We start from the raw sequence: 25,959 nt of genomic DNA, 5'->3' as shown, positions 1-25,959 counted from the left end.
TTTTTTTTTTTTTTTTTTTTTTTGCCAGTACCATGTAGTTGTTAGCATGTTGCTTTGTAGTATAATTTCAAGTCAGAGGTTGTGATACTCCCTGCCTTTCCTTTATTGCTCAGAATTGCTTTTACTATTTTAAGTCTTTTCTGGTACCCAGTGAATTTTAGGATTGTTTTCTCTAATTCTGAGAGGTATGCTACTGGTATTTTTATTGGGATTGCATTAAATCTCTAAAACAATCTTGAAAGTATGGCCATTTCCATATATTGATTCTTTCTACCCTAAAACAAAGGACATCTTTCCATTTTCTTATGTCCTCAATCCCCTTGTCTAAAGTACTGTAGTTTTCAGTGTGAAGGCATTTTACTTCCTGCATTTGATTGATTCCTAAGTGTTTCATTTTTGGGGTGCTATTCTGATAGATGTGGTTTCCCTAATTTTTCTCTCAATTAGTTTGGTATTTTTGTACAGGGATGCTATTACATTTTGAGTGTTGATGTTGTATCCAGCTATGTAACTGAATTTGGTCATTAATTCAAGAGTCTTTTGGTGGAGCTTTTGAGGTCTTCTATGTAAAGTATAATATCATCTGCAAATAATAATAATTTAACTTCTTTCTTTCTTATCCTTCTTTTTATTTATTTGTCTTGTCCAATTACTCTGGCTAATGTTTCCAGGACTATATTGTGTAGGAGTGGTGAGAGTAGACATCTTGTCTAGTTCCTGATTTTAGATATCTTCTACATTCAGATTTGGTAATTAATATGTATCTAAGAATCTGTCCATTTCTTCTGTGTTTTCCATCTTATTAGAGTACAGATTTTTGCATTTCTGCAGGATCTATTGTGATTTCACTCTTTTCATTATTAACTGCATAGATTTGAGTCTTTTCTTTCCTTTTTTTTTAATCAGGTTGGTTAAGACTTTGTCTATTTTATTTAATTTTTAAAAGAACAAACTCTTTGATTCATTAATCCTTTGTGTTATTTTCTTAATATCAATTGCATTTGTTTCTGCTCTGATCTTTATAATTTCCTCTTTCATTGCTCTTCTGTTCCCAGTAGACTGTGGTTCAACATTCGGTTATTTGAGCTTGCTCTCTTTTTCTGATGTGGAAATTCATCACTATAAATTTCCCTCATCCATCTAGTTTCATAAAGTAACTTTCATAGGAAAATACTTTTTCATTTACATGAGATGCGAGGTATCAGTTGAGTAGATGCTTTGGGCTTCGCTGGGGGAGGTCAAAAACAAAAAGTCTGTAACTTCTTCATCTTTGTTGATGTCAGAAGCATGTATGAGTGCCTCGGTAGTGTGGACTACAGATCACGAAGGTAATTATATGATTTTGCAGTGGGTGTGGGCTTCCTACAGTACCTAGAGTTGAGCTCTAAAGGTGCTGAGGCTTATTACAGCACCTGCCGATGTGTCGTCATGCAGGATGTAGGGGAAGGCAGTCTGCCAGTCCCTTAGGGGCAAGCACAAGTGATGTCTTTAGTTGTGGCACCAACAGCCATGATTCTTGAGTCACAGGATGTGGAGGAGATCTTCCCCGGGCAACAGGGATGAATGTGAAAGATACTTGAGCCTGTGCCACCAACAACCACAATTCTATATCCATGGGTTAGGATAGATCTTTTTTCCAGGCCCTGCCTGGTGAGCACAGGATTGTTAATATCTGTGACACCAGTGAAAGTGGACAACATAGAGGAAAGAGGACCTTTCTTAGTTCGTGTAGGGTGACTACAATTGGTACTGAGGTTTGTAGGACTATTAGCTGCTTTCTTAGAGCTATGAGGCTCAAATTATACCTTTCCCAGGTCCCAAGCAATAATTACAAAAGAAAGAAGGGAAAATAAAAAATATGAGAGAAGGAAAAAATGGAAATAAAGTCTTTCTATATAGGAAAGGGTGAAGGCAGTGAAGGGAAGGCAGGAGTACAGGGAAAAAAATAAGAACCAAGATACATCATGTAAAGGTAAAAAATCCTAATGATGAGTGTAACTGTACAGTACACCTAAAAAGTACCAATAAACTTAAGGAGAAAAAAATAGTACCAGAGCTTTTGGCACAGTAGCTGTGATCTAAAATCCATGGGCTATGGAGGAGATATTCCAAGGTCACGTAGGGCCTGTGCAGATAATGTTCAAGCTAGGAGTGCCAGTATCAGCATTCCTTTGAGGGAGAGGACATGGAGTACTACAGGAGAAGCATGAGTGGAACCCAGGCTTGTGGGTTTGTTATCTGCTGTCCTGGAGGCTTCAGAGCATTGTGGGAGTGCTCTATCTCCTGTCACAGAAAGCTCTAGTGGAGAGGAGGATTAGGGCATTGAGCTGAAGAACACAGATGTGCCTTTCCCTCGGTCCTCAAGTGATGAGTGATACCCAAGTTTGTTACATCAGTAGCTTCAGTCCCAAAGCTGTGGCATGGTTAGGAGTTCTTGCCTAGATTCTACCAGTCAAATGCACTGTGGGGCAATGGGGGTGACATAGGTCATGACTACTCATTACTGCATTCCTAGAGCTAAAGGGCTCAGGCAGAACTTTTCCCAGCTCCCAATGCACCAGCACAGGTGAAACAGAGAACTTGCAGCGGTGTGTATCATCCCAAGGCTGTGAGGCAGGAAGGGCATGCCTTCTAGGTCATGTTGGGGAGCACTGGTATAGGAGGTTCTTGGCAACTGTGTTCCTGGAGCTGTGGGGCTCATACAGGCGCTCTTCCACCTCCCAGTACACAGGCACAAGTAAAACTGGGACCCTGCAACAGTAACCACCATTTAGAGTCTGTGGGGTGGAGAGAGCCATTCCCCAGATTGTTGTGGGGGATCAGAGGCACTGTTGGTAGCCAGAAACCACTAGGCTGGACAGGGACTTTTTCCAGGCAGGACGCACAGACACAGGTGAATCCAAGATTTTTCAGTCCCAAAATTGTGCTCTGAGGAGGAGGATCCTCCCCAGTTCCCATGATTTGAGTGAGCACAGGTGGGTCTCAGGCTTGTGGCCCTGGCAGTCACTGGTCCTAAAGCTATAGGATGCTAAGAGGGCTCCCTGACTTTCACCCAGTGAGGCTTTCACCAGCCCAAGACTTCCGCCGGGGTCCAGTGCTCTTTTGACAGCCCTTAAACCAAGATGGCATCTTGTGGATGTGACTTTTGTGGAGATTTGAGCTCTAAGGATTGGAGGAGGTCCAGAGTAAATACCTTCTTTGGAGCAGAGAAGTCTCTTTTAGACCGAAGCCCTGAAGTGGGTTTAAAACTTGTAAGTACCAGAGATTTCTCCAGTAGTTCAGGCTACTGACCCACTGCTACTGGGTTATTTGTACTTGCCCACTTTCTTTATGCCTTCAGCAGCATCAGTTTCCCAAAGCCTGGTCCTGGAGGCCTAGTTGAAGTTGTAAAATGCTTTGTGCTTTTCTCTAGGTAAACTTTTCTATTCTCTGGATGCTTAGCAATCCTTTCAATTCTTTGTTGATTCCCAGAGTTCTTCCTCTTTCACTCTCTTTGAAATAGACTTGCTCCTTCGCTGCCCTGATTCTTCTGTTTCACGGAGCCATGGGAAGGTACTTCTATGCAGCCATCATAGCTTGACTCCTATGTGAAACCATCTTAACCAACTCACTGTGCTGAGGGTGTACTTCTTTCCCAATCTACAAGGTTAACAGCCTCACCTCCCTTTGTGAGGACCCTGTGCCAAGATAATCTTTTTGAGCAAACCTCTCTTCTCCCATCCTGACAGATTGAAAGGCAAAAGTCTAAGTTCTGAATGAGCTGACTCTTCTATAACACTCTTTGTCTCTCTCAAGACTGTTACAATGATTATCATTCCTTATGTTTCATTAGTTCCTTTTGATTTTCCCAACTTTCATAACTCAAAGTTTTTAAAATAAACAATCCCATTATGACCAGAAATTTTTCCTTTTGTCTAAAATATGTAAAAATCTCATGTTGAAGGGACTCAAAATCGGGTAAGACTGCTCTCCTCAGAGCTTTCAAAGTTTTCCAATTCTCTGGAAAAATAAAATGGTGTTATTATTCACCATCCATCGGTTGTATCTATGAATTTTTTGCCTTTCCCTCCAAAAGAGAATGTATGTAATATATCATGTTTCCAGAAATATGTATGACCTTGAAAAGTGTAAAGGAGTGTTTGAGTAATCCAGTGTTCATAGGTTTTTAAGGGTTTGCTTTATGGCAATTATCAAACTCTGTGTCCAGTTAAATTATAGAACAGAGAAAGCATTTCATTTTTGTCTTAGTTACTTTTCTCATTGCTAAGACAAAAATACCCAACACCCACAAGTTAAAGGAGGAAAAGTTTATCTGATCTCACAACCTGTAGAGGTTTCAGTCCATCATCAGCTGATTCCAACACAGGGCAGCATGGCAGAGGAGCACCACAAATGAGAAACAGCTCATGGCAGGCAGAGGCAAAGCAGCAATAGCAGAAGGAAGGCTACCTTCCCTATCTCTTTATACTATTCCATCCAGGATATAAGCCTATTAATTGGTACCACTCACACCCAGGGTGGAGCTTCCATTACCCACACCCAGAACTATGCTAGAACTTTTTAGTCATTACACACCTTTAATCCTAGTTTCTAATACCGTAGATCCAGCCATCTCAGAGCCCCACCTATGAGTGCATGAGGCTTTGAGTGTCATCTGGATAGACTCCATGGCAATCTTTTGGCCCAAGTAACAGCATTACCTATTAGAGGGAGTGCCTGAGAAAACAATTTAGTGTAAGGAGCACTAGAAGTGAAAATGCAAGGTTTCTGGTAGAGGTTGAAGTGATACAGTCATCTCATCATCCTAAAGTTTCTACATCTCAAAAGTTGGGGATCTGAACTAACCCTCTGCTTTACAATCTGACCTTAAGAACCAAATGAAAAAGACTCACTCAATAGAATTAACACACTCGCCATAAAGAATGAGAAATTAGATTCATTCATAGGAAAATGGATACATATTGAGGATATACGCCTAAGTGAAATAAGTCACACATGTGTAAATACCAAATAGTTTCTCTGGTGTGAAAAACTATAATAGTACATAAGATCCTAATGAGATAATTGACAATGTGAAATAGGAAGAAAGGGGCTAAAGGTGTGGGGAAAGTGTAAAGGGTAGGGGAAAGGTAATAAGGGAAAAGAAAAAAATATGAGAAAATGAAAAAATGGAAATAAAGTGTTTGTAAATGGGGAAGGGAGGAGGGGGTGAAGGGAGGGCAGGGACAAGGGGAAAAAATAAGAACCAAGACTTTTCATGTAAAGGTACAAGATCCCAATGATGAATGCAACTGTACTGCATACCTAAAATGTACCAATAAACTCAATGAGAAAAAAAAAAGAATTAACACACTGGAGTTTCACTTTTAAAAGAAAGCTTCTCACAACATTTTTTTATCTGCTCGGTGTGGAAACCATTGTGGCAGGCACTCTCCAATCACATTTAGCTTTAAAATCTTAGGTTTCTAGTTAACAAATATTCCCTGCATTTCACAGAATCTGCATCAATGGAAGTGTTACTTATCAGCATGAATATATTGTGGTACTCTCTTTAATCATGTCTGATTAATATTACATAAAAATAAAATTATTTATACTCTATATTTTATAAATTACTAATCATATATATTGTTTGTTATATTTTATACATTATATATTTATTATATATGTATATAAACTTTACTTGATTCTACTTGACTTTTAACTACCAGTGAGCTTGGTAAAAGATTATATTGAAATACCTGAGGTAATCAAAGGTAAAAAAAAAAAACAAGAGGAACAAAAATATATTGCACACCAGTCATTTCTTAAAATATTATTCCATTTTCTCCTCAAAACAGTTCATTTTCCTACCCCTAGTCCATTAGGTAGCTGCACTACCTTGCAACCTTGAGCAAAGACACTTAACTCAGACTAAGGCTTTGTTTCCTCTTCAGCAAACTGGAGATTAAAAATAACTTATAGGACAGCAAGCAAGATTAATGGACTTAGGGCTGGGGATTTAGTTCAGTGGCTCTGTGCCTGTCTTGCAAGCACAAGGTCCTGCGTTGGATTCCCAGTACTGAAAAAAGAAAAAAAGATTAATGGACATTATACCTGGGAAACATTTATCACAGTGCTTGTCACATCATGACAATTAATTGGTAGGTGATAGGGTGATACTGATTAGATAGATGTTAGTTATGTGATCTTGCTTTTCAAAGTTTGCTCAGTGTCTAGCAGTACTAGAAACTCAGTCTCAGGTCCATTCCAGACTTCCTGCATCAGAACCTGCACTTTAACAAGATCACTAAGTGATTCATGTGTGCATATATGTTCAAAAAGCACTGATGTGGCAAACAACCTGGAACTCAAGAGGCTGGACAGAAATTACAGAAGTAGTAAGCCAGGAATCTGGGAGCCCTGCCAGATCAGGAGGTTATACGGCCTCTGTCTCTCTCTTTCATCTTTCTAAGGACATCTCTGATTGGGAGGTGTTCGGGGGTCTCTGAATTCCACTGTGATGTTCTTTCTCTAACTGAAGCTGTAATTGAAAGATTTTTTAAAAACACATTTTCATAACTACCAGTCAGTAACAAGAGCATCATAATTTTCTTTCATTTTTCACATTTTTAATTATTCAGCTGTTTTACTTGTCACTGTTTAGGAAATTATTACAAAGCTTATGTCTAAAATGTTTCTGATTAATGCATATTTAGGCAACTAAGCAGATGTAGAATGGGTTGACTGCTTTGATAAAATTAAACAGTGATGAAACATATATTTGCACAGAAATAATGACTCTTTTATTTGCATAAATAAGAACAGATCTATTTCCCAAATCATCTAGGAAAAAACTGACGAGAGGTTGACAGAATTACCATGTATGCATGGTTTACGAGGCAGATCATTTTCAAGGGCAGCTTTTACATTTTAATGAAATTATGTTACTTTATAGCATCTAATGTCACGTTAAAATGAAAGAAATGAAATTAGGGCCAAAAAATGTGAATGATTCTAGAAGTATGTTTTCAGGACATGCCATAATTTTCAGAGTTCCTTTGCAGTTCACAGAAAGCACATGTATTTAATAAAGTAAATACAGTACCACAGTACTATAGCTATATAAGATGTATTCTGAGATCCAAGTTTAAATGATTTTAAGGTATACATTCCCCCCACATTTTAGCATCTCTGAAACTGAAAACTGCCTTACTACGATCGATAGCACATCACAATTGATTAGCAGTACTTTTTCTACTTTGCAACTTTCTATATTCAACTAAACAGGAGTACACAAACCCTAATAAATCTAACGTAGTCCACAGGAGTATCACAGTGAGTAAAAGAAATGGGACAGGAAGAAGATATCATCCCATACTAGTATTCAGGCAAGAAGAGATGAATAAATAAAAAGTGATGAAGTTAAATAAGAAGGTTCCATAGTCATCAATTTTCATCCAGCTAAAGAAAAAAAATCAGGAAAGGCAAGAGAGCATACAAGTGGGAATGAAGAGTCAGAAGAAAAACCTAGAGAGAGAATGAAGCATCAGATGGAAAACAGCCAAAATGCTCGCTGATTCTTCCCTGGGTGTGGTGTCTTGTAGTAGATATTCAACTTGCTGCTTCTTGTTTTATAACACATACTGGCCAGAAGAAGTCCTACAGGGTGGAATGGAGATGTTTTCAAGAACTTTCAGAAAGTATTTTCTTTTTAGCTTACATAAGTGGATGCATAGCCCTGCGCAAACATATACTCCCTGAAAATTCTCCTCTTTGTACTGCACCCTGCTTTTAATTCAGTCCAAAGTCACCAAGAAAGGCTTACATGATCGCTAAAACATCTACTTTCTCTTTTAGGTGATATCACGATTATCAAACAAATCTACAGTCTCACAGGTATGGGTTTTTAAAAAAAAGAATTATTAATCTGAAATCTGAAGGGTTTCCAACTACTTGTCTTCCCCTTCAGGACTTTAGGGACTTTTTATTTTTCCTAGTTTACTTCCCAATAAGGGCTGTGGTAACTGACTTTCATGAGCTGGAGTATAAATAAGTATTGAAATGTATATCTCTACTGAAAATGTTTCACAGTTACTGTTATATTGTAATACATTACCAAACCTGTCAAGAGTGGCCAAATCCAGAGGTATTGACTTTATAAATACTCTCATTATGTTTTAAAATTATTCCTTTCCTTATTTTTTGTATTTAGCCCAACCAATTGTGATTATAAAAATCTACATATTGATGAAAATTTTGTTTGAAATTTAAATCTTTAAGAAAATGCCAGAACAAGGATTCTGCAATGGTCTCACACTTTACACAACACCTCACAGTTCGCACAACTCACCTCACAAAGATTTGGATTTGTCTTTTTTGGTAGTGTCACTGTCATGCAGTATATCCCACATTTATGGATTCTTAATTGCTACTCACTAGTCGACAAAGCAATCTTTGCAACCTATACTAATCTTTCTCATCCTCTGATTTAGTCAGAGCCCAAGGGAAATGGCAGCATCAACAAGAGACTCCCATCCATTGTGGAAGATGAGGAAGAGGAGGAGGGGGGAGAAGAAGAGGAAACAGCTTCACTATCTCCCATCTACATGAGAGGATCCTCCTCCTCACGCAGTAAGAAGGTTGGAAACAGCAAAAGCTACCTAGGGTTAAGCTTAAAGCAGCTGGCCTCAGGAACAGTGCCATTTCACTCACCTATCAGAGTCTCCAGTTCAAATTCCCCCAAAACCAAGCAGGAGACTGACCCTCCTCCCCACAATAAAAGAAAAGAGAAGAGCTTGAAATTGCAACTTTCCATTTTGAATAGTTCTGATCCCCCAGACCTCAGTCCACGGTAAGAGTTTCCATCATCTAATTCCTTCCCAGGTGAAAGTAGCTTTAATAGAGGCTAGTAAATTGTGCAGCCTTTGGGGATCTTTCAGCCACACAAGTTCACAGCCTGGATTCTTTGGCTTTCCTGCATTTTCTGCACCATATTTTGAGTATTTGGGCAGATTTGTGAATGGTATGAGGAAAACTAGTTTTTAATATATTTACAAAGGATTCTTTCTTTCCTCCTCCTTTTAGATTTCTTTAGCTCTACTTACTAACAGAACTTTTCTTTTTTCCCCATTAAGTTTATTGGTACATTTTAGGTATACAGTACAATTCATCATTGCGATCTTATACCTTTGCTTGACGTATCTTGGTTCTCATTTCTTCCCCATTCCCCTGCCCTCCCTTCGCCCCCTTCACCCATCCCTATTTACAAAGACTTTGTTTCCTTTTATTTTTTTGCTTTTCTCATATTTTTTCTTTTCCCTTCTTACCTTTCCCCTAGCCCTCCCATTTCCCCTACTCCTTTAAACCTTTTTTTCTTATTACACAATATCAATTATACATTTTGATCCTTATTTACACATTGAATTTTTCATACCAGAGAAACTATTCAGTATTTACACGTCCTATTTATTTCACTTAAGAGTATAGCCTCAATGTGCCTCCACTTACCTATAAATGTATCTAGTTTCTCATTCTTTGTGGCTGAGTAGTACTCCATTTTCTTGAAAAAGAAATCTTTTTTATCCAGTCTCCAGTTGATGGGCAGTTGGGCTGATTCCAAGTTTTAACTATTATAAACTGTGCCACTATAAACATGTACTTTTCTACATTGTGATTTTATAATTTAAACACTTATAATGAAAATAAAAGAGATGGAGTAAATTCCATCAGTGTTATTCTCTTAATGCTTCATCTTAAAGTTTTAGGGAGCAACAAGCTGAAGTTGTGAAGTAAATGAGGAGCTGAGTTTTACTTTCTAGTCTATTTGCCTTTCTATTTGGAATGGTTGAAGCTTAGTTTTATTCCTTGTCTCTTCAATTGCACCAGTTCTATTTTAAATTAGAAATAAAATTCTTTTAGAAATTTAGAATTATGTCTATGTTATAAACTAATATTTTGTAGATACGAAATACCAAAAGGTAGACCCAAACTTGTTTCTATACTCCTACATCAAGTGATATTTCCAATATAATGATTCACTAAGAACACAAATTATCCATTAAGAGATAATATTAAGGAAAGAAGTAAACAAAGAAGATGTATTGAAAAGTAAGTGAATATTAAATATTCAGAGATTCAATTGGAAATGGTTAATCTGAAAACAGGGCATAATTCTGGTTCTTAAATTTTTAGTAAAATAAAAAGTAATAAGTTTCAAATACAAGGAGTATGTATCAGATATGCAAAGAAAGAATTGTATATAAGGGCCTGGTATTTAGCTCAGTGGTTCCGCTGCCTTCCTTGCAAGCGCAAGATCCTGAGTTCAATCCTGGATACAATACAAAAAAAGAAAAGGAAAGAGAGAGGAGAGAGAGAGAGAGAGAGAGAGAGACAAAGAGAGAGAGAGACAGAGAGAGAGAGAGACAGAGAGAGAGAGGGAGAATTGTATAATATGATCCTTTTATTTATAAAAAGTATATTTTTCTTTGCACACAGAAAATTTTTGAGGATATAGGCCAAAGTGTTTACAATAGTGGTAACTTATAGGTAACTTTATTTTCTGTTTTTTGTAGTAGAACTGGGCTATCCAATATGGTAACCATTTGGCTTAAATGACTATTGAGTGCTTGACGTGTTCTTAGTGTAAATTAAGATGTGCCGTAATTAAAACATGGACTTTGGGTTTTGAAGAATTAGTTTTTAAAACGAAATTTGTTTTATTAGTAATAAAACTTAACAGAAGCATTACAAATTGAGTAGAAATATTTTTAAAGTCTTCTAGCCATAACTAGAACTCATAGATGTAAGTGCACAACCAGCTGATCTCCTTTCTTTTAAATAGAATTGTTGATGGAATTGAAGATGGGAATAGCAGTGAAGAAAGTCAGACTTTTGGTTTTGGCTCTGAACGAATGAGGCCAGAACCCAGAATTTCCCCTCCCCTTGGAGGTAAGTTTTTTAGTCTTCTATCTTGGTGTGATATTTCTTTTGAACTTGTAATATTCATTTTGGCAGATTCTTTTTCACTTCACTGTTCTTGGAATTCTCTCCCAGTAACAGAACTCTACCAGTGCTGTTGAATAATTTGACGAGTCTGTGCCATTTCCAAAGTATTACGAAATTATTTGTAATTGTTCCTCAGTCCAGGCTACATGCCTTCCCATTTAGCAAACAAGGTTAATAGCAGGAGTATCAAATTACTTCTATTCATCAGATAGTGCCTATGATTTCCTATTTTAAATTAAGATGAATTCACAAAATTATTATCTAAAGGAAATGCCTCATTGATTGTGCACTGTAGGAACAATAACTATTTCTAATCAATTTATTTGGTGAGAGGTCATGAGCTTGCAGTTTATCCAAGGATAAACAACTTCAGAATGACGTTAGCCTGTTGAAACTGACAAGAGAACTATGTGAAACATTACCCTTAATGAGAGTGGACCAATGTAGATACCCTGAATCCAAGCCCAGGACCCTCTCTCCCACTCAATCTTGAGTTTATGCCTTATAAAAAAGAATCTGTATATGACTAAAGCCATAACTGACAAACTTTAAAGAAGACACATTTACATTTGATAAAAAGAGAATATGAACAAATATTAAATAAGCATAGCTAACACAAAACAATTACCAGCATGCTACCCAGTACAGCACCAGCAACTCCCTGCTCACTTTCTTTTGCCCATCTACCAAATTTTGGGATCTTCGTGTAAGGATACCCTGCTAATTAGAAAATCACAGTATAAATAAAGCCAAGCTGAATACAGACATTTGAATTTACAATCTGGAGGAGGGCAATCTGTTCACTATCGCACCAGTATTTCATCTCAGTCAAGAATCTATCACCTGTCACCTTCAGGAAACTGAAGGGTCCTTGAGAGATTTCTTTGTGGCTAGAAGGGGAAGAAGAGTAGAAGAGGAGAAGAAATGCAATCTTGGTTCATTAATTCAATTGAATTACACGTAATGATATTACTGTGCTTGGAGCAAAAGTCAAAGAGATCCTGTCATAGTCAGGTATATTTGCATGAAAAGCCAGTGGTGGATCTCAACAGCAAGATTTTGTTTTCTTTTCCCATTAAGTTTATTGGTACATTTAAAGCAAACAACACAGTTACATTTATCAATGGGATCTTGTATGTTTACATGATGTGTCTTCGTTCTTATTTTTCCCCATTCCCCTGCCCTCCCTTCACCTCCTTCACCCTTCCCTATTTACAGTGACTTTGTTTCCATTTTTTCCTTTTTTATTTTCCTTTATTTCCTTTCCCCTACCCTTCCTACTTCCCCTTTTCTTCCTGTTTCACACTGTCAATTATACCATTTGAAGCTTATTTACACTTTTAGTTTTTCACACCAGAGAAACTATTTGGTATTTATTCAAGTGTGTTCTATTTATTTCACTTAAAAGTATGGCCTCAATGTGCATCCATTTAGCTATAAATGTCTCCAGTTTCTCATTCTTTATGGCTATACTCCATTTTATTAACAAACCATATCTTCTTTATCCAATCTCCAGTCGATGGGCAATTGGGCTGTTTCCAAGTTTTAGCTATTATGAACTGTGCCGCTATAAACATGGGGGCACATATATCACTGTAGTATGATTCTTTTAATTCTTTTGGAAAGATAACCAGCATAGGGATAGCTGGGTCAAACGGGACCTCTAATCCTAGTTCTTTGAGGTATCTCCATATTGATTTCCACAGTGGTTGCACCAGTCTGCACTCCTACCAACAATGGAGAAGGGTTCCTTTCTCCCACAGCCCCACCAGCATTTGTTATTGGTTTAGTTCTTGATAGCAGCCATTCTTCCTGGGGTAAGGTGTATCAATGGCATAAGAAACCATAAGAACTTCACAAACACATAGAAATTAAATAACACCCTGAGGAACAACCATTGGGTCACAGAAGAAATTAAAAAAGAAATCAGACAGTTTCTGCAATTAAATGATAATGCCAATACAACATATAGGAATCTATGGGACACAGTGAAAGCAGTTCTACGAGGGAAATTCGTAGCAGTAAATGCCATACTAGGAAAACAGAGCAAGCTCAAATAACCTAATGCTTAACCTTAAGCTCCTAGAAAAAGAAGAACAAGACAAACCGGAAGCTCATACGAGGAGGAAATTATGAAGATCAGAAGAGAAATTAATGCAATGGAGACTAAGAGAATGATACAAAAAAAATCAATGGAGAGTTGGTTTTTCAAAAGAATAAATAAAATTGATAAACCCTTAGCCAACCTTATCAAAAAAAAAAGGAAAGAAAAGGCTCAAATCCATGCAATTAGAAATGAAAAAGGTAAAGTCACAACAGATCCACCAGAAATCCAGAAGATCATTAATACCTACTTTGAAAACCTGTGCTCTAGTAACATGGGAAACACAGGAGAAATGGATAGATTCCTAGATACATATGAACTTCCAAAGTTAAACGAAGAAGATATAAAAAGTCTAAACACCCCAATTACAATCAGTAAACTTGAAAATGTAATTACACACTACCAACAAAGAAAAGTCCAGGTCCTAATGGCTTCACAGCTGAATTCTACAAGACATTTAGAGAAGAACTATCGCCACTACTCTTTAAACTCTTTAATGAAATTGAGAGGGAAGCAATACTTCCAAATTCATTCCTGGAAGCAAGTGTTACTTTGATTCCAAAACTAGGGAAAGTTTTTCTTTTTGGCTCGCCTGCAGACAATGTACAGAACCTTACCATATCCATACATGAATTTCTGATTCCATGACCTCTTAGCTTCCTCCTTTCCCTTACCCGATCCTGTCCTATATCCATTCAAGCAACAAAAGTTCTTCTGTCTCCTAAACATCTCAGTTCTCCAAACTGCCAAGTTTCTGTCCTTACCGCCACCGCTTTTTTCTTAGTCACAGCTATTCCATCTCTTGCTTGTGTTGCTATCAGTTCTCTTTTCTGGTCTCATACTATATTCCATGCATGGTGAATGTTTTAAAAATACAAACATATTTTCTATACTCTACAACTATGCTTAAAACCCTGAAATGCTTTCCTATTGCCTTGAGTTTGAAATACAAACTTACTGCATAGGTATATTTAAGTATCCTTGTTCCTTGCCACATTCTAAGCTCTATAAATGTCAATTATATTTTCTGTGCTCATTGATGTCTCCTATAAAGGAGTGTTGGACTGTTGTATATAATCTGCAATGATTTGTTGAATGAATGGATTATATCTGCAAAATATCTCTGCTTTGGACTGCTCTGAGTGACTGTCCCACCCCCAGTAAGTTTTCTACACATAATTGGTGAGAATTAGTATGATTAGAGAGAAAAATAGAGAAATTGATTCTATCAAATCTTTTCCACTCCAGCTAGCACTGATTCATCAGTACTTTTTGTCCTGGACAGAAATAAATCCACTTGAAAGAGTAACATAGAGAAAAAAAAAAGTAGAGAAGAGAAAACTAGGAAATGGGAAAAATTATCTTTTAGAGTTACACAGGAGGAAACAGGAAACATGCAGTAGATGAAATAGATTTGGAGAAAATGTTCTCATGGGTACAGGAATTGATATTTAGAAAGGAAAGAGAGAAGGAAAAGAACATTGTATTGACTGTGTTAGCAATTTTAGAGAATGGTCAGAGAGGAGAAAAATATGACATCTTAGTACCTAGTGCTGATTGTGTTCAGGGGAATAGGAGTCTTGGATGAATCCAATCAGTCACCACCACAATGTGTGTCTGATTGCAAAGAGTATATCAGCACCTCCGGAGAAGTGCATGAAGCTTGTCCAATCTTAGGGACAATGCACAGACATTATGAAAGGTAAAAGGTGATAGCCCAAGCTTCCCTTCATATTTCAATTGCCCTGGTTCTCACATGTGAAACAGCTCGTTCTGTGTGTGTGTGTCACTTTTCAGATCCGGAGATCGGGACTGCTGTTCTCTTCATCAAAGCAGAGGAGACCAAGCAGCAGATAAACAAACTCAACAGTGAGGTATGGAAGCCTATCTTTGCTCATTCTGGTGTGGTGAGGGATGACAGAAATCCCAGTTGCCAGCAGAAACAGTAGGAGATAGGAGTTAGAAGCATGTGCTTACCCATTAGCCCACCAAAGGTGAACCTCTACTCAGCCTTCCAGTGACCTTTAACAAATCACTTGCCCTCCAGCTCCCTGTCCCTATGTATAAGAAGGAGATAATAATAATGCTTATCTTTGGGTCCATTGTGAAAGGAAATACCATAATTTAGATAAATCACTTAACATAAAAACCCTAAGTTATAATTATGATGATATCATAAATACATTGATATTTTAATTGGTGCTCTTCCAGTGTATGTGTTCTTTGATTTTAAGTGACTTAAGGCCTGATCATTAATTCACAGGAAAATGCAAATAAACTAAAGGAGAGAGTATAGGAAACAAGAAGACTGGACTCAAGGAGATGGATGGGTAAAGGAATCAAGAGGAAGTGAAAAGAAGGGATATTAAAGGCATTGAAAGATCAAGATATATTATACACATGTACCAATTCCCCAAAATAAATATCATGCTTCTGTATTATAAACATGCACTCATAAAAAATAAGTTAAAACATTACTAATTATTCATTTTAGGTATAATTTAATGAGTGTGAGCAGTTTTACTGAGTGATTAAACCATCACCAGAAAAAATTTTTGAAATGTTTTATACGCTCAGTGATACCATTCATACAAATTTACACTTAATCCCTATTCTTACACCCAGCCCCAGGCAACAATTTGTCTATTTTTTGTGGGCCATTTGTCTACTATTTCAAGAAAATTTACCTTTTCTACCCACTTACTATGAACAGAGAAAAAAAAGGAATTTCTTGATTATTGCCTTAATTGGAGTTTCTTCCTCATAACAGCAGTTTCTGAGACAGTTTAGATGCAGGTATTTATTTGGGAGGTGATCCAGGAAGCATGGGGGAAGAGTACAGCATAATAGAGGTTGAAGGCAATAACTAAGGGTATGTAAACGGGTAGTTTAGCTTGCGGACGATAGACTTCATCTGGTGTGGTCCTCTGGGAGACTGTGAAGGACAACTCAAAACGGTTCTACCAAAAGGCAAGGAAAAAGTAGTCAAGGCTCCTTATACCAGGCCTAGCAGCACAGGGGATAGGAAGATTACTTAGGAGGAAGATGCAGGAAGACCTGGGACTGGCTTTGGTACCCTTCAGGGTAGATCGTGGCAAGAGCACATGAGCTGGTACAGAGGATGGAAATTTGACATTATATGATGACCACTGGGGGGGAAGTGTGACCATGACTACATTTAGAAAATGGTTGCTACCAGGGGTGAAGGGAGGGCAGGGACAAGGGGGAAAAATGAGAACCAAGACCTGTCATGTAAAGGTACAAGATCCCAATGATGAATGTGACTGTATGGTATACCTAAAATGTACCAATAAACTCAATGAGGAAAAAAAAAACAGAAAATGGTTGGTACTGATGCAGATTTTACAAAGGAAGTTTATATACTGACATTTAACTTTTAATTATTTGAAACAATGAAGGATTGAATAGCTTGTCATAAAATCCACAGTTTTCTCTTAAACTTGTATTTCTTTCAGCTTGTGAGAATGTATGCCATCTCGCTTTCTGCACCTACGTTCTCTGGAAGTTAGATTGTTGCTAATGCAACAAAGACAGAAAAGGAAAAAGTAGTCCCCTAGATATATTGAAAGTCCTCAAATCACAAGAACTTACTCAAAGTCTAGAATACCCAAATTATCTCTTGTTAAAAATACATTATAAAACAAAGCAAATAAATGCCTCATTGGAGAACTGGACATCAGCATTCATTAATAAAGTCTTTGCAGGTATTATTCTCAAATAAACCACCCATTAGCACCATTTGAATTATTTCCTTCACATATAAGAACATTTAGTAGTTTTAACAGCTGACTGACCTCTTAGCTCAAATAATAGTGGTTCTTCTGGGGAAAAAAAGTGTTTATATCTTCATCTTTTAGAGTGTGGATAAATTTTCCAAGTTAGGGCTATAGATCTGCACACTGCATTGTTTTCCTTTGATAAAGTGGAACATGGCAGAGCTGTTAAAACAAATAATTACTTGAAAAACAAAATATTTCTCCTGTATGATTTTGTATTTGTGATTGCTTTTCTAGAAGGAGGACATAGTTTTCTCTTGTCATACATTGAAATAAAAAGGCCAAGATATAATTTCAATGGTCCAAGTATCCTTCTCTAAAAATTAATTTCGCTTATAGTAAAATATCTGATTTCTTCAAGCTAAGTTTGTTGAAGCTTAAAGGGAAAATTCTTGTTCTTTACATTTAATTTATACAGTCTTAATGCTTTGAGTAGGACATTAAAGTCCATGAAACCTGAGTAAAAATACAGGTGCGCTTAAAACTGTAAAACTACCACTCAGAATCTCTTACTTTTGTTTTTCACTTTTCCTGTAATGTTTATATAGAAAAAATATTTTAAGCTCAAATTTCATTTTTCTATTTTGTCTGCTTTCTAGTTTTCATATATATGATCAGTTGATTGCTTTATCGATTGTTTTTTTTTTCTATTTTTTGGTGAGCAGTAATCAAGAAAAGAATCCATAAATGTGGGATATACTGCATGACAGTGACACTACCAAAAAAGACAAATTCAAATCTATGTGAGGTGTGTTACGCAAACTGTGAGGTGTTGTGTAAAGTGTGAGACCATTGCAGAATCCTTGTTCTGGTATTTTCTTAAAGATTTAAATTACAAACAAATTTTTCATCAATCTGTAGATTTCATAAAAACTGGTTGGCTAAATACAGAAACATGAGGAAAGGAATAATGCTGGCAACAACCTACATTCACAGCACAGTTGAGAGAGTTTAAAAAGATGTAGGGCAGCTACTAAGATTAGCACTCTTTGGACAACATCGCCATTGCTTTGCAACGGAATAAGAGTGCTACTCTAAGGAAATGCTTTGAAAATAACAACAAAAAATCACCGGGGGGATAATGGGCTGTGTAAGTCAAATGCTCCATTTCTGCAAAGGTTTGTAGGTGAGGGTTAGAGTGTGCTCTCATTTCTGAAATCAGCTTGACCCAGAAAGACACTGTGAGGAAGCCACCAAGGGAAAGTGCTCTCCCTCAGGAGGATCAAGGCATAAACACACTATGGGAAAAGGGTAAGAAGGTGAGGCAGATATTTAGAACTTTGTCTTGGGATAAAGAAACAACAACTTTCCTAAGCTTATATTTTCTTCTGCTAACTGGCAATAAAAGATATAATAAAGGGTCGTGAGGACTTCGTGAATGCCGTATGTAAAGCAAGACAGCTTCCCTTAATAAAAGGACAATAAATCGTGATGCCTTTCTCTTACAAGGTTGTAATTCAGTTAAGCAAAGAGCGGTTCTTGTATAAGTATCTTCCTAACACATATCAGTGTGCAACACAGGACAAAATGGAAAATGATTAGTCAGTGTTTATGGAATACATTGAACAATTAGTGGAGATGAGAACATATTTGAAGCTGGTGTGGTGGCACATGCCTGTACACTGCAAGTTCGAGCCCAGGCTAGGCAATTCAGTGACTTAGCAACATCCTGCCTAAAAGTAATAAAAAGCTGAGATTGCAGCTCAGTTTGAAGGCACTGGGTTCAATCCACAGTATTGCAAATTTTAAAAGAAAAAGAATATATTTTATAAAAATGACTATGTTTACCTGAGAAACTTCTCTCTTTGCTATGAAGACTCACTCGATGTGAAATATGAATAGAAAATTATATGACAGAATGTTTAGAATTCAATGCATCATATTTTAGCTTTAATAGCCTGATGTAAATGAATCACCATATTAACTTAAAAGTGTTTATGTTGTGGGACTTACAGACTTAAGAGAAATAGACACAGTATGCCAGTTTCAAAATGCTTAACCATGATAAAACCACAAAGGAATAAAACTGCCAAACTTAAATGAAACGTAAGTAGAACCTAAGTACATTGTTAAAATGTGAGAATGAAGGTAGCTTCTTAACCCATTCCCACTCACCAAAATGTACTTTGATTTGAATGCTCTAATCGTTGTTTTAGGGTTTTATTTTGCTTGGACATGAGGGAGCCATAGGCTCTCTATCTGTCTTGAATCTTAAATATATACTAAAGAGAATGAAATGTGTAACATGTTTGAGTAGAAATGAGCTCTGTAGGAAGATAACAACTTACAGTGATTTTATCTTTAAAGTGTAGTCTGGCTGTCCATACTATTTACCTTTTTTAAAGAAACAATTTTATTTAATGTAATTAACACACCATACAATTTATTCTTCAAAAGGGTAACATTTGATGGCTTTTAGTGTACTCACAAACTGTGCGTTCATCAACATAATAAAATACAGCCTACTCCCTCGCCACAAAGAAACCCCAACACAGCCATTACCTCTCCCGAGCCCGAGACAACCATTAATCTACACCCTGTATTTATAGATTTACCTGTGGTAGGCGCTTCATATCAGCGGGCTCATCAGCGTGCGGCCTTTGGTGACGGTTGTCCTTTTCTGTTTCTTTGCTTAGCGCACTGTTTTCAAGGGCCACCGTGTAGCAGCCCTTTTATTATTATATTCCAGGGCATGAATATACCATATGTTGTAAATCCCTTCACCAGCTGATGGACGTGTAGGTCGTTACCACTTTTAGCTAATATGAGTAATGCTGCTCCAAACATTCATGTACAACTTTTTGTGCAGAAATATGTTTCCATTTCTTTTGGGTACATACCCAGAAACGGGATAGTTGGATCATATGGCAAGTCTGTGTTTAAGCATTTGAGGAACTGCCAGATTGTTTTCCAAAATAATAGTAACATTTTGCATTCCAGGAAGCACCGTGGGAAGGTTCCAAGCTCTACAATCCCTTTCCAACCATTTGTGTGTATTATTATCTGACTTTAAAACTATTGTGATACCAGTGTATATGAAAGATTTCATCCTGGTCTTAGTTTGCACCTTCCTGTAACCAATACTGAGCACTTTTTCTTGTGTGTCTTATCTTCTTCATAGAATTGTCCATTCAGATCCTTCTCTCACTTTGTGATTGAGTTCTTATTATTGGCTCATAAAGTTCTTGACATATTCTAGACAAAAGGCCCTTATCGATTACATAATTTACAATTTTCTTCTCTCCTTCCATACATTACCATTTAACTTTCTGAATAGTGTCCACTGAAGCACCAAAATGTCAGTTATGCTAATCTGCAGTTTAGCTAGCTTTTCTTTTGTTCCTTGTGATTTTAGGATCATATGTAAGAAAACACTACCTATCCTAACAGCATGAAGATTCATTTATGTACTTCTAAGAGATTTATATGGCTTTGATTGACTTTAAGTTTATATATGGTATGAGGTTTTGGACCAATCTTCTTTGAATTTTGTGCATGAATAGATATCCAGTTGCCACCACATCATTTATTAAAACAGCCTATTTGCCCATCCGTTGGAAACTGGATAAAGAAGATGTGGTTTTTCTATAAAATGGAATATTACTCAGCCATAAAGAGCGAGAGAATAGATTCATTCATAGGAAAATGGATACATATTGAAGATATACTCCTAAGTGAAATAAATAAGTCCCACATGTGTAAATACCAAATAGTTTCCCTGGTGTGAATATTCTGCAACAATGCATAAGATTCTAATAAGATTACTGACATTTAGAAATGGGAGGAAAGGAGCTAAAGGTGTAGGGAAGGTGTGATACGTAGGGGAAGAACAAAAAGGGAAAAGAAAAAAATGTGAGACAATGAAAAGATGAAAATAAAGTGTTTGTAGATGGGGAGGGGAGGAGGGGGTGAAGGGAGGGCAGAGGTAAGGGGAAAAAATGAGACTCAAGACTTGTCATGTAGAGGTACAAGATCCCAACAATGAATGTAACTGTACTGTATCCCTAATAATGTACCAATAAACTCAATTAAAGCTGAAAAAATAAAATAAAATAAAATAAGATTCAGACTACAAATGGCAAAAAAAAAAACATTCTGCATTCCTCCATCTTCAGAAACCGAGTAACCAAAAATGTGAAGGTTTATTTCAGAACTCGTAACACTACTCTATTGATCTATTTCCATCTACATGTAAGTACCATGCTATCCTGATGACTACAGCTCTGTAGTGAGTTTTTTTGTTTTGTTTTGTTTTTGTTTTCATGGTACCGGGGATCAAACTCGGGACCTTGAATTTGTGAGGCAGGCAGCAGAACCACTGAGCTAAATCCCCCGGCCCTCTGTAGTAAGCTTTGAAATGGGAAAATGCGGTTCCTCTATTGTTATTCATCTGTTTAAAGATTCCTTTGATTATTCTGGGCCCCATATGAATTTTAGAAGCATCTTATAAATTTCAGGAATAAAGACAGCTGAGATTCTGACTGTGAACATATTGACTCTGTAGAACATTTTGGGAAATATTATTGCTTTCACAATAGAAAGTCTGCTGGTAGATGAACATGGGATTTTTGCCCACTTAATTATATTTGCTTTAACTTCATCTAGCAGTATGCTGCAATTTCAGCACATAACTTTATACTTTCTTTATAAATTTTATTCTAAATGTATTTTATTATTCTTATGCTGTTTTAAATAAAACTTTTCTTACTTTCACTTTGGATTATGTTCATTGCTATTGTCCGAAAAATGCATTGATTTTCCCAAGATCAACTTGTATCCAGCAACTTTGTTAAACTTGTTGACTATTTCTAGTTTGTTTCATGTGTGTGTCACTTGGAATCAAACCCAGGAATGCTCAACCATTGAGTTACACTACATTGCCAAGCCTCTTTACGGTTTGAGACAGGACCTTAAGTTTTCCAGATATGAACCACCGCACCCACCATTGCTTTTTTAAATATATTTTATTAGTGTTTATTAACTTAACTATTGGATTTCCATGTAATATTTTCATATATGTATATTAACATATATTGATATTATCCTCCATTATCTTCCCTTACACATCCCCCCCTTTATTCGCTTCCTATTGTCTAGTAAAAGTCTCTTCCTCTGGAAGGACATTTCCTTTTTTTTTCTAGATTCGACATAACAGGAAATGTGTTTCATTCTGAGTCTGGCATTTATTGCTTAATATGGTGATTGCTCCAGTTTTCAACAAATGACATAATGTTCTCTACAGCTGAATAATACTCTTCCTCGCTCTTCTCTCTTTCTATATGTCTGTATGTGTGTGTGTGTGTGTGTGTGTATATATATATATCTGATCAGTGATATATAATGAACTATTCTATATATTTCTATATAATATATAAAGAGAGAATTACATATAATTTTCTTTATCCATTAATTCACTAATGGGCCCCTAGGCTGGTTCCACATTGTTGGAATTATAAATTGTCCCACAATAACATGAGTGTGCAGGTATCCATACAGTATGATGATTTCAAGGAATGCTACAGGGTCAGATGGAATTCCTATTTTCAGTTTTGGAGAAACCTCCATGCTGATTTCCACAGTGGGTGTACTAATTTACATTTCCACCAGCAGTGTCTGAGGGTTGCTTCCCCTACCCTAATTCACTTCCACACCCTCACTAGTAGTTAAGTGTTTTTGTGTCCTTGATGATAGCCATTTGGGATCTAAAGATGCTAAATAATATTTCATATATTATTATTGGTCATCTGTAGTTCTTCTTTAGAGAAATGTCTATTCATTTGTCCATTTGGTGTGTTGCTTTCTTTTGTCTTGGTTGTTCGGTGTTCAGTTTTTCCAGTTTGTGTGTTTCAGATATTAATCCTTTGTCATAAAAGTAAATGACAAAGATTTTCCTTCCTTCTCTCTGCTTTTTCATTCTTCTGGTTGTTTCCCTTGCTGCACAGAAACTTTTTCTTTGATGCAACCCCATGTGTTGACTCTTGTTATTATTTCCTGGGCTCTTAAGAGTCCTATTCAGAAAGTCTTTCCCTTGTACCTATGGCATCAAATGTTTCCCAGTGTTTACTTGTAACACCTTCAAAGTTTCAGATCTTATACCTAAGTTTTGCACCATTTTGGATTTTCTTACAGGGTGATAGATAAGCAGCTAGTTTCAGTATTTTAAAATGGACATCTAGTTTTCAGAGCACCATTTGTTAGGGAGTTGTTTTTTCTCCTAAATATGTTTTGGGTCCCTTTGTCAAGAATCAGATCCTTGTAGTTGTTTGGGTTTGTTTCTTTGTCCTCTGTTCTATTCCATTGGTCTATGTGTCTATTTTTGTGCCAATCATGCTGTTTTTGTTTTTGTTTTGAAGTCAGGTATTTGATGACATCAGCCTTGCTTTTTCTGCTTATGACTGCTTTGATAATTTGGGTGTTTTATGTTTACTTGGGATTGTCTTTGTTAGCTCTGTGAAGAAAGACATTGGAATTTTGATGAGGATTACATGAATCACTAGACCAATTTCAATAATATGGCCATACTAAGTCTGCTGATCCATGATCATGGGAGGTCTTTCCATCTTATAGTATCTTCAGTTTTTTCCTTCAGTGTTCTGTAAGTTTCACTATAGACGTTTTTCATCTCTTTGGTTAGGTTGACCGCTAAGGGTTTTTTTGTTTTGTTTTGTTTTTTTAAACTATTGTGAATGGAATTGTTTTCTTGATTTCATTCTCAGTGCATCCTGGTGTATAGAAAAGTTACTGGTTTTTAATGTTGATTTTGTATCTTACAACTTTGCTGAATATGTTTATAAGCTCTAAATGTCTCTTCGTGGAGCCTATCTTAAATCTTCCAAGTATAGAATAATACTGTCTATAAGTAAGGACAATTTGACTTCTTCCTTTCCTAACTGTATTCCTTTTATTTCTTTTTCTTGTATAATTGTTGTGGCTTAAATTTCAAGTACTGAAGTAATTCAAGTATATTCAATAGGAATGGTGAGAATGAACATCCTTGTCTTGGTCTTCATTTTAGAGATGTTCTGTTTATCCCATCAGAATAATTCTGCTAGTAGGTTTCTTCTAGATAAGGTCATATCTAAAAATAGACAGCTTACCTTTTTCCTTTCCAATTTGAATGGTGTATTTTAAAGAGTTCATTAGGAAATTTTTTTGTTTTGTTTTACCTAAGACCCCCACTATCAAAAAAGCTTAAGTTAGGGAAGAGGTCTGCCAGTGGTTGAAAGAGAACTTTTTCTAGATCCTTGAAGCAACCTTTAAGTCCCATGACATTCAGTAACTTCCTCCAAGACCTTTCAGGTTCAGCCTTTCTCATTAGTCAGTTTCTCTGGAAGTAAAAGGGGAATTACTTCCTTAATTCAAATAAGAAGCATATCACCTATCCTTTGTATTTTTGTGAGTCCTGATTTAGAGTAATTAAAATTGATCATTGAAAGTTCTAATAACCAGAAATAAAGGGGAGAGAATTCATGACAATTAGGTCTTTTTTAAAGAAAAATATCTTGGAGGGCTTTTTTAATAAGAAAAGCTGTGTAGATATATTTCAAAAATAAGATTCTAGTATAAATAATAAATATAGTTGTCTTTAACTTTGAGCTATTTTAAATGCATAGAAATGTTATAACAGATACCCAAGTAATTATAAATAAAATGAAAAATACATTGTCATGTTTTAAATACGTTAAAGAAACAATTTTTATATTTTTAACAGCTTTCTCATGGGTTGATGGAGTTCAGGGAAGCATTAGATAAAATATTTCAAGAAAAAGTAAAAGTGAAAGAAAGTTATTTTAGAAATTAATACTAAACTAGGAGCAACATAAAAAGTGTCATGAAAACCAGGTGAAAGAAGGAAAATTTAAAGCATATAAATGAAGAAGATTTTTTAAAAGGAATTTGAGAAAAATAGGAGAAATAAAGATCTAACAGAAAAAATAGAACTCTGAAGAATGTCAAATTAAGAGAACTATATAAAAACTAAAAATGATAATTTAATAACTCAGCTCATGAAAAATTAAGATTTAAATCTTCACAATGAGTAACAGTCTAGAGGAATCATTGTACTTTAAAGGACAAACAAAAAAAATCCCTTGGATGTCTATTCAAGAAATTTCCTTTACAGAACTTGCAAGGGAAAAAAACAGACTATCATCAGACTTTATGGCAGCCCATTTTCTAAAAAGATGAAGTAACTAATAAAATATATAGGATACTTAAGAAAAGAAAATGTAAACTAAAGATTTTATAGCCAACAAAGTTGACCATCAAATATCAAACTGTTACAAAGTCTTCTATCTGGCCAAAGATGAAATCATTCTGCTGTAAGAATAAGAAATAACACACATTTGAATTCATAATTTGCCATAATTTTTTTAGAAAAACAACTAAGTACTCAACTTCAGAGGATAAGAGGGAAAACTATTTTATTTAAAATTGATTTTTACGAAGGAGAAAACCAAGAGTTTTTCCTTCCTTCCCTATATTAACTGGGGAAACCAGATAACTTATGAGGGAAATATCTTTCTAAAATTATTTCAGCTAAATAAAATTAAACAGAATTAGAATTGGAATTCCACCAATTAACAACTCCTCCCAATGTAATGGATCAAGGAAATGCCTGCTAACATCACAGTAAAGAAACCACCCAAAACTATGTGCTTCCTAAAAGTACTCAATGCCATTTATGGATTGCCAAAGGAATTTTTAAAAGCCTGGTTAAACTGAATTTAAAGCTCTTGGAGAAAGATCAGTAAAGGAAGAGTTAACTGAAAGGCCTAGTTGCATAAGCATTGAGAAATTAAGTATTAATTGTTGATCACACAGTAGCAGAGCAAATAGTGGTTAGCAGGGCCTGGGTCAGTGTTGGTCAAAGGATGCAAAGCTTCAGCTATACAGGTGAAATACATACAGGAGATGTACTGCACAACATGGTGATTATAGTTAATAACAAGGCACTGTATACTGAAAATTGCTAATGCAGTAAATCTTTAATATACTCATCACAAAAAAGTGACGTGGTAAGGGATGTTTTAATTTGCTTGAAATAGTCACTCCATAGGGGATATATATATA

At 36.2% G+C, this 25,959-nt stretch overlaps 2 protein-coding genes across 8 annotated transcripts in view; one reads left to right on the top strand and one right to left on the bottom strand.

The window, feature by feature from the left end:
• The window catches only part of LOC104854315 (immunoglobulin-binding protein 1), a 563,742-nt gene that overhangs the window by 304,680 nt on the left and 233,103 nt on the right, over positions 1-25,959 (bottom strand). The window lies entirely within an intron of this gene.
• Kcnh8 (potassium voltage-gated channel subfamily H member 8) overlaps positions 1-25,959 on the top strand; it is a 318,111-nt gene that overhangs the window by 283,862 nt on the left and 8,290 nt on the right. The window contains exons 12-15 of the mRNA XM_010612815.2: positions 7,840-7,878; positions 8,475-8,833; positions 10,823-10,929; positions 14,888-14,964. Coding sequence (XP_010611117.1) covers positions 7,840-7,878; positions 8,475-8,833; positions 10,823-10,929; positions 14,888-14,964 — 582 coding nt within the window. The remainder of the gene's footprint in view (positions 1-7,839; positions 7,879-8,474; positions 8,834-10,822; positions 10,930-14,887; positions 14,965-25,959) is intronic.

This window comes from Fukomys damarensis, unplaced genomic scaffold (genome assembly GCF_012274545.1).
Source record: "Fukomys damarensis isolate Sample0158 unplaced genomic scaffold, DMR_v1.0_HiC HiC_scaffold_28, whole genome shotgun sequence".
Classification (NCBI taxonomy): Eukaryota; Metazoa; Chordata; class Mammalia; order Rodentia; family Bathyergidae; genus Fukomys; species Fukomys damarensis.
The sequence above is the reverse complement of the archived record's forward strand: the minus strand, read 5'-3'. Positions and strand labels throughout refer to the sequence as shown.